General features: G+C 36.8%; 2 protein-coding genes across 2 annotated transcripts in view; both read right to left on the bottom strand.

Moving 5' to 3' along the window:
* Positions 1 to 436: 436 nt before the first annotated feature.
* On the bottom strand, positions 437 to 6,956 carry LOC131976808 (methyltransferase-like protein 27). Its single transcript, XM_059339973.1, has 5 exons — positions 6,840 to 6,956; positions 4,891 to 5,019; positions 4,453 to 4,588; positions 1,894 to 1,986; positions 437 to 868 (listed from the first exon to the last, which is right to left on the bottom strand). Exons 1-5 carry the CDS (start codon positions 6,954 to 6,956, stop codon positions 657 to 659), a joined length of 687 nt encoding a protein of 228 aa, XP_059195956.1. The 3' UTR covers positions 437 to 656.
* Positions 6,957 to 8,661: 1,705 nt separating this feature from the next.
* The window catches only part of LOC131976807 (methyltransferase-like protein 27), a 5,674-nt gene continuing 4,418 nt past the window's right edge, over positions 8,662 to 9,917 (bottom strand). Inside the window, exon 6 of the mRNA XM_059339972.1 lies at positions 8,662 to 9,285. Coding sequence (XP_059195955.1) covers positions 9,059 to 9,285 — 227 coding nt within the window. The 3' untranslated portion in view covers positions 8,662 to 9,058. The remainder of the gene's footprint in view (positions 9,286 to 9,917) is intronic.

The following is a 9,917-nucleotide window of genomic DNA, read 5'->3' as shown; positions in this document are numbered from 1 at the left end:
ATGAGGAGGAAAAGGAGGAGGAGGAGAGAGATGATGTCATCACTCTGGCCTCTCCATAGGGTTACATTGGGGGGATATTTTGGCGTGTTTTTGCCGAATAATTTCAGAACCCTTTGTCGAAACCCCTAGAAAAGGAGGAAAAAGAGGAGGAGGAGGAAGAAAAGGAGGTGGGGAGGAGGTGGAGGAAGAGAAAGAGGAGGAGGAGGAGGCGAGGGAGGAAAACAGGGAGGAGGAGGAAGAGAAGGAGGAGGAGGAGGAGGAGGTGGAGGTAGAAAAGGAGGAAGAGGAGGAGGTAGAAAAGGAGGAGGAGAAGGAGGAAGAAACTGAGGAGGAGGAGGAGGTGGAGGTAGAAAAGGAGGTGGGGAGTTAGGAAGAAAATGAAGAGGAAAAGGAGTAGGAGGAGAGAGATGACATCATCACTCTGGCCTCTCCATAGGGTTACATTGGGGGGATTTTTTGACGTGTTTTTGCCGAATAATTGTAAAACCGTTTGGTGAAACCCTTAGAAAAGTCGCAGCAGACTGGTCCTGGACGAGCCGGTCGGTTTGATACCTTTTTATTGTTTGTGATTAAAACTCTGAAGAAACAGAAGAATAGTAGAAAGAAGCCCGGTGGAGAGGATCTGTGCTCAGTAATCGGGTCTTTAACTGGTGGATCTATGCGTCCTGCAGCTTCCTGTACAGGTACATGGTCCCGCTGAGGTACTGCTCGCTGTAGAAGTCCATCATGTATTTGTCCATGTCTCTGGTGTCCACATGCGTCCACCGTCCCTCCGCCTCCAGCTGCTGCAGCTCCTTCTCCAAACACTCGATGTATTTCTTCGCCCCCTCTGTTTTTGTGTCCACCCTGGACATGCAGATGTGTCCTCCTGCAGGACAACTAAAGGTTTTTAAATGTTCAGTCTCCTCCTTCTGTCACATCCTAAAGACTGCTCTATAAAAATTGTTATTTTACAGAAAATGATTGTATTTTACAGGGTTTGCAAGACAACCTTGTTAAAATAGTGAAATGGGTTTGGCTAAAAGAAGACTTTGGTTTCATCTATAATACTAGGTACTGATACTATATTGACTGAGTTAAATAGAATTGCATTACTAAAAATAGACTGAAATACAATTTTCGTTGACTAAAACTAGACGAAAGTCACGGATAATTCTGGCTAAAATAATTAATTTATCATATTAAACTAATAAAAACAGAAATGACAGCTTGACACAAAGACTAGACTAAGACTAAAATTAAAACAGGACGCCACTAACGACACTATTTGCAAGTGCAATTTCACATTCAAGACTGTTAAGTTTTTGAATAATACTGCAAAAAAACATCTATGTAAAAAAAAAAGAGAGCGAGAGAGAGAGAAAGAAAAGGAAGAAAGAATACACATCATATTGCTGAATATAAAATTAACTTTCTGTTTTCTTACAGTGAAAGATTTAATGTAAAAAACTGTAAAAAATAAATTGTAAAAAACTTGGTTGTTTTACAAATATTTATTGTATGTCTTTTGTATTTTTAAAGAAACATCTGTAAAATAACTTACGGTTGTTTACTGTTATATTTTTACGGTAAGTTTTTGTCAGTTTTTTTTTACAGTGTAGAGTCAAGCTTTATGCCATAATTCATTTTTCCCTCTCACATTCACAAAAAATACCTCTCACATTCACAGTTTTACACAATTTTACCTCTCACATTCGCAATATTTTGTGTATGTGAGAGGGAAGAATGAATTTTGACTAGAAGTTAGAGTAGTAGAATTTGGGCGTTACCAACATGTAATAGTGAATCGTCTGCATACAATAACACTCTGTGCTTCCTTTTTCCCACTCAGATGTTTTCATACCATTAATTAAACCAGTCAGTCTCTGAGGGAGTTCATGGTCTGGTGCTTACCTGGTTTGGCGGCGGCGAGGAGCTCCCTGATAATACTGACCGGCACGTGATCTTCACGTAGAGCGCCGATGATTACCACGACATCAAACACACCTGAGACAGGAGGAGGAGGAGGAGGAGGAGGAGGAGGAGGAGGAGGAGGAGGAGGAGGAGGAGGAGAAAGAGGAGTCAGGTGTGTGTGTGTATGAAAAGGTAGATCCTGTCTTATTATAGAGAATAAATATAGAAATGTTGTATCTGTCAGAGTCAAACAGAGTTTATCAGTTTTTAAACAGGTTCCTTTGTAAATAAACCACAAATCCACAAGTTCGTCTTTGGTGAAATATCACAACATGAATGGCGTCACAAACTAGTTTGTAAGAAGAGAGAGAGTCACACTGGCTCAATCTGGCTACTAGAAGTAGTTACACATTGATTAGAGAATAAAATGACCCGTGGCCTTAAACTGAATCACTAAAAAAACGTGTGTAAAAACACAGGAGTCTGAAAAAGTTCTGCAGTGACCCTGAAGTGTCCAGACATCCAGCTACTAACTATCTAACTATTCCATCGAGTCATGAGAATCCATTTATAGGAGTAAAACAAAAACCTTACAGGAAATAAAAGCAAGTAGAAGTCTGTAATGTGCTGCTCCAATAGAGGCAGAAGATCCAGAGATATTGATGCACAGAGGAAGAACTTTTACTGAGCAGCTTTCATAGGAATGAGCAGAGCCCTGCCTAACACTGTGTGGGTTTATACGTCCATGAAGAGCGAGCAGGCCTAAAGAGTGCAACATTCCTTCTCTGTCTTAATGTAAACAGTGTTAACAGCTGAGTTAATGTGCTCCGTGCAGAGAAGAACCTGTGACCTTACAGTGACATTCTGGAGTCTAGAACCAGGTCTCCGGGTTCCTCTCCAAGGACAACCTGTACGATCCAGATCAGTCTGGCTTTAGACAGGTCCCTCTACTGACACTAACAGGATCACTTGTTGCCTCCATCAGACTAGAAAACCAAGCAGCGTGGAGCCCTACTGTAAATCTACCTCTAAAGTTCTGGCTGTAAACTCCATAAAGATAAGTTAAAAAAAAAAGATTCAAAATCACATTTTATGTTGGACTAAAGGACTAAAAAAGACACAAAATGACTAAAAAAAGACACAAAATTACTAAAAAAAAGACACAAAATGACTAAAAAAGACTAAAAAAAGACACAAAATGACCAAAAAAAAGACACAAAATTACTAAAAATTACTTTAAAAAAGACACAAAATGACTAAAAAAGACTAAAAAAAGACACAAAATGACAAAAAAAAGACACAAAATGACTAAAAAAAAAGACACAAAATTACTAAAAATTACTTTAAAAAAGACACAAAATGACTAAAAAAGACACAAAATGTGAAGACACAAAATGACTAAAAAAGACTAAAAAAAGACACAAAATGACCAAAAAAAAGACACAAAATTACTAAAAATTACTAAAAAAAAGACACAAAATTACTAAAAATTACTTTAAAAAAGACACAAAATTACTAAAAAAGACACAAAATGTGAAGACAGAAAGACCAAAAAAACACAGAAGAGACAAAATGACAAAAAAATTACCAAAAAAGACACAAAAGACTTAAAGACACAAAATGACAAAAAAAGACACAAAATGACCAAAAAAAATACACAAAATGACCAAAAAACACAGAAAATGACTATAAAGACACAAAATGGCAGGAGAGGCTGATATTAAGGATTTGAATCTTGTGTCGACGAGTCCACCGCTGCAGATAATTAGAGGTGGAAAGTTAAGAAGGGTCTGAGATTTATTAAACCACTTTAACTCCTGGAGGAGTCTTCAGCTGACTTTAACCCTGTGGAGTCTCCAAAGTCTCCAAATAATCCAGACTTGTTGCCTCCATCAGAGTATAAAACAAAGCAGCGTGGAGCCCTACTGTACATTTACCTCTAAAGTTCTGGCTGTAAACTCCATGAGGCCAGTTTCAGTTTGATGATGATATACCAAGTAAAACTGGAGACAAGCTCAAATAGATTTAGTATAAGACTTCATCTTTGCTTGTGTTGTAGTGACTCTCATTGGTGTGTGTGTGTGTGTGTGTGTGTGTGTGTGTGTGTGTGAAAGAGGATGTGCAGTGAGGAGGACTCTGCCTAATACAATAAATAACATTGTATAAGTTAATAACTTTCTGCTCGTTGGTTTCTCAGGTAAACATCTTATCAGTTTATATCAGGAACCATAAACTGTTTGAAGTTCTCTGAAACATTATATAACACTAACAGAGCTGTTATCAGCTGCTGTCCTCAGGAAGACACACTCACATTATTATTATTATTATTATTATTATGTGTTTACAATGTCTGACATTTATCACGAGGATAAGGAGGGGTCATGTTCCATGTTGTTGCTTTGGTTTTTCTCTGTCAGAACGTCCATGTCTCCGACAGAGCGTCATTTAATGTCACCATGGCAACAACATCCTGAACATCCTAACATGATAACATGAGGATCAGAGGATGAAGTGTCTGTGTGTGTGTGTGTGTGTGTGTGTGTGTGTGTGTGTGTGTACCAGTCTGTGCTGGTAGTGGTTCTGTCCCCAGTAAGGCCAGTCTCAGGTCCTGGTAGAGTCCGCTCTCTGCAGCTTTCTGCAGCATCACTTCACTGCCGTCCACTCCCACAAAGTGTCTGAAGCCCTGCTCAAACATCTGGACACGACCAAAAAAAGACGTAAAATTACAAAAAAAAAGACGTAAAATGTAGAAAAAAGACATGATATGACCACAAAAGACGTGAAACAACCAAAAAAAGACGTAAAATGACCAAAAACAGATATAAAATGACCAAAAAAAAGAAATGTTGTTTGTTTCATTCTGTGTGTAATGGATATATATATAATGTGTTATTGAATTACTGACATAAATAAACCTTTCTATGATATTCTAATTTACTAAGATGCTCTGAGCGGTTAACCGTTGATCAGGTGAGATGTGAAGCGTTTTGTTCTCACCAGTTTGGCTCCCAGTCCAGAACCACAGGCCACATCCAGAACCAGAGCGTCCTCGGGGCCAGCCGGGTGGTGCTCCATCAGGAAGTCCACCACCAGGTTCGGTGCTCGGTAGTTAATGATCCCCAAGTCCTGCAAGAGTTCACAACCATTTTCACTTTTTTTCTTCATGACTTTGACTTTTTTCTATTATTTTGACTATTTTCTCGTTATTTTGACTTTTTATCGTGATTTCGACGTTTTTTTCTCATTTTGACCTTTTATCCATGATTTCAATTTTTTTTCATTTTGACTTATTTCTTGTGACTTTTTTTCGTGATCTTGACTTTTTTTTCTCATTTTGCATCATTTCTCGTGACTTTGACTTTTTTCTCGTTATTTTGACTTTTTCTCGTGACTTTAACTTTTTCTCATTATTTTGACTATTTTCAAGTTATTTTGACTTTTTTTCGTGATTTCAATTTTTTTTTCATTATTTTGACTATTTTCTCGTTATTTTGACTTCTTTCTTGTTATTTTGACTATTTTCTTCGTGGCTTCAACTTCTCTCAAGATCAGTCACCAAGCATTGGGTTTCTCTCTGATCTTTCTGGTGATTCTCATGAACATGGTGTCTTTTTTTGGTCATTTTGGGTCTTTTTTTGGTCATTTTGGGTGATGATTTCAAAGTTCTGGAAAAGTCCCATGATGCATTGTGACACTCCTACATGTATTCTGATGCATTTCATTGGCCAAGAGACTGAAAATAGGTGGAAAAAACTACAAATACTACAAAACGACATATCAGCTTTCCGCTTTAATGGTAGAATGACACAACAGCGCCCCGTCTTTAATGGTAGAATAACACAACAGCGCCCCCGTCTTTAATGGTAGAATAACGCAACAGCTCCCCCATCTTTAATGGTAGAATAACACAACAGCGCCCCCGTCTTTAATGGTAGAATAACGCAACAGCGCCCCCGGTTTTAATGGTAGAATAACGCAACAGCGCCCCCATCTTTAATGGTAGAAAAACGCAACATCGCCCCCATCTTTAATGGTAGAATAACGCAACAGCACCCCCGTCTTTAATGGTAGAATAACGCAACAGCGCTCCATCTTTAATGGTAGAATAACGCAACAGCGCCCCCGGCTTTAATGGTAGAATAACGCAACAGCGCCCCCATCTTTAATGGTAGAATAACACAACAGCGCTCCATCTTTAATGGTAGAATAACGCAACAGCGCCCCCGTCTTTAATGGTAGAATAACGCAACAGCGCCCCCGTCTTTAATGGTAGAATAACGCAACAGCGCCCCCATCTTTAATGGTAGAATAACGCAACAGCGCCCCCATCTTTAATGGTAGAATAACACAACAGCGCCCCCGGTTTTAATGGTAGAATAATGCAACAGCGCCCCGTCTTTAATGGTAGAATAACGCAACAGCGCCCCCATCTTTAATGGTAGAATAATGCAACAGCGCCCCGTCTTTAATGGTAGAATAACGCAACAGCACCCCCATCTTTAATGGTAGAATAACGCAACAGCGCCCCCATCTTTAATGGTAGAATAACACAACAGCGCCCGGTCTTTAATGGTAGAATAACGTAACAGCGCCCCGTCTTTAATGGTAGAATAACACAACAGCGCCCCATCTTTAATGGTAGAATAACGCAACAGCGCCCCATCTTTAATGGTAGAATAACACAACAGCGCCCCCGTCTTTAACGGTAGAATAACACAACAGCGCCCCCATCTTTAATGGTAGAAATGTGGAAATGCTTTCCAGCCTTAAATGGGTTAATAAATAAATGTCCTTATAATCTTCACAGACAGCACTTAGACTGGCTTCATCACAATCACTCATATAATAATAATAACAATATAATAATATAATAATCCCAGAGTCTTGAAAGAGTTCTCACAGTGAACACCAAGCGTTTGATGTTTCAGGTGATTCTCATCACTCACCTGCTCGTACGTCTCGGCCCAGCCGTCGTAGAACTTCACCATCTGCTGGGCGTCCAGACCTTCCCAGGACCGGAGGAGGGTCTTCAGCTGCTCCACGGTCCTGCTGCTGTCAGACATGATGAGTCCTGATCAGTCACACAGACGATAATCACTCAGTCCTCAACTCTTTATCTCCTTTATATAAGAGTACAGCATGAACTCACCTGGGTGGGTGTGTGTGTGTGTGTGTGTGTGTGTGTGTGTGTGTGTGTGTGTGTGTGTGTGTGTGTTGTACAGAACAGAGTGAGGACATTTTTGCAAAGTGAGAACATTTCGTCCAGTTCTCACTTCTTAAAAGGCTTTTTTGAGATTTCAGACTTTATTTTAGGGTTAAAGGTTACAGTTAGGTTCATGTTAGGGTTAACTTAAGGGGCTAGGGAACAAGGTTATTATAGTTAACGAAAATGAAACAAAATAATGAAAACTAGAATTGAAAAAACATTTCCGTTAACTGAAAAAAAAACTGAGAGTTTAAAAAAAAAAAGATAATTAACTGAAACTGTATTGTGTGGTTACAAAACTAACTATAATTATAGTGAAAATGTCCTTCAGTTTTGTCTTTGTCAACTTTTTTCATACATAATGAAGATGGATCGGACAAAGGAAATACATTTACTGTGACCTCTTTTAATCTCCCGCCCAACAAATACCCCATTACAAAACACTATAACTAATAAAAACTAAACTAATAAAAACTAAAACTAACACTAAAACTATTATAACCTTGCTAGGGAATTCACTGTTCCAATGAGGGTCCTCACAAAGATAGAAGTACAAGAATGTGTGTCTGTGTGTGTGTGTGTGTGTGTGTGTGTGTGTGTGTGTGTACCGGAGGAGCAGGTTTTCCTGCAGCTGCGTCCTGATTGGCTGCTTCAGGCGCTTCATGTCTCTGAAGGTGTGAGTTGAGGACAGGAGGTAATGTGACATCATCATAAACATTTATGATGGATCATTAACTCTGATTGATCTCCTGGACGCTCAATGATTGACAGCTTGTACAGGAGGAAACCTTCAGCCTCACACTGCTGTTTTTATCTTCACATATTAATAATAAACTGTGAAGATGTTGAGAAACTCCTCTACAGCTTCATGTTATATGGGTTGTTATCAGTTATTTCACCTCCTTTAGTTCCATTTATTCACGTTAAATCACTGATAAATCTCTTTATTCTGGCCTCAGACTGATTAATGCTACTGATGTAACATAAAACTGGACAAATAACATGACAGCATCCGTTAATTTAAACCTTAAACGATCTGAAATGTTGAGTACAGTTTTTGGGTCATTTTTATGGTGTTTCGGCCTCTTAAAAACTCTTTAAACTGTCAAATACAGAGAAAAAGTCTATAAAAAAAGTAAACAAACGGTGAAAGAAAACAGAAAACTGTTTAAAAACAAGTTAAAATGGTAAAACAAAACAATAAAAAACTAACTAGTTAATACAGTAAAATACAAAAGTTAACAGTAATATATATATTTATATATATATATATATACACACTAAAACTATATATTTAAAAAAGTTTTTAAAAAACTCTTAAAACTGTTTTAAAAAATAAAGCACAGTACAAAGAATGCTTGAAAACTAAAAACAACTGTTAAAAAAATATTTTTTTAAATAAAAAAAGCACAAAACAATAAAAAAAAAAGTTATGAAAAATACTTAAAATAAACAGTTAAATAAATTGTTTTAAATTGGTTTTGAAAAATTTAAAACAGTTAAAAAAAAATGTTAAAAACATTACAAAAACTGTAGAAAAAAAACATAAATTGTAAATAAAAAATAATAAACAGAAATATCCATAAAAACTCACAAAGAAAGACACTCTTTATTAGGGATTGTCATATAATGTTATATTAAAATAAATAAATGAACATATAAATATGATATTATTATTTTTATTTAGTAATTCCACATATTTATTTCAGGCGACTTTATACATGTTAATACAGTAAAACACACTCTGCTGCTTTGATCCATTGATTTATTGATAATCACTTGTTAACGAAGGTTTTTAGAAAACATTACTTTTAGTTTTCAGGATTCAACATATGAAACATTTGACCTTTTAGTAGATAATCTGATATATTTTCTTTCTTGCTGATTCTCACTAAATCATCGTGTCAGTTATCACAACGTTTATTGAATACCATGAATGATGAAATGAACACTTGAAGGCTAACTGAGGGGCTTCCTGTAGAGGTTCATGGTCCCAGTGAGGAACTGGTCCTGCTGCTGGTCCTGCTGGTTGTGGAAGTCGATCATGTACTGGTTCATGTCTCTGACGTCTACAGGAGTCCACAGCTTCTCCGTCTCCATCCACTGCAGCTCCTTCATCACAGACTCGTCGTATTTCTTTCCATACTGAGACTTTGAGTCCGACCGAGACAAGCAGATGTATCCTCCTGCAGGAGGAACCAAGAAGAAGTTCTGTTAGAGCAGGGGTCCCAAACTCTAATTACCTGGATTAGCTGGAGGCAGTATCAACATTAGCAAAAAAGACACAAAATGACAAAAAAAGACACAAAATGACTGAAAAAAAACGAATTTACTTAAAAAAGACACAAAACGACCAAAAAAGACACAAAATTACTTAAAAAAGACACAAAATGACAAAAAAGACACAAAATGACCAAAAAATACACAGAATTACAAAAAAGACACAAAATGACTGAAAAAACACTAAATTACTTAAAAAAGACACAATATGACAAAAAAGACACAAAATGACAGAAAAAAGACAAAATTATTTAAAAATACACAAAATTATTTAAAAAAGACACAAAATTATTTTTAAAAAGACACAAAACGACAGAAAAAAGACACAAAATTATTTAAAAAAAGACACAAAATGACAGAAAAAAGACACAAATTTTTTTTTAAAAGACAAAATTATTTAAAAAAAGACACAAAATCATTTTAAAAAGACACAAAATTATTAAAAAAAAACAAGCAATTATTAAAAAAGACACAAAATTATTTAAAAAAGACAACATTATTTAATAAAGACACAAAATTATTTTAAAAAGACACAAAA

This window comes from Centropristis striata, chromosome 8 (assembly GCF_030273125.1).
Source record: "Centropristis striata isolate RG_2023a ecotype Rhode Island chromosome 8, C.striata_1.0, whole genome shotgun sequence".
NCBI classification, from domain to species: Eukaryota; Metazoa; Chordata; class Actinopteri; order Perciformes; family Serranidae; genus Centropristis; species Centropristis striata.
This window is presented reverse-complemented; position numbering and strand designations above follow the sequence as displayed.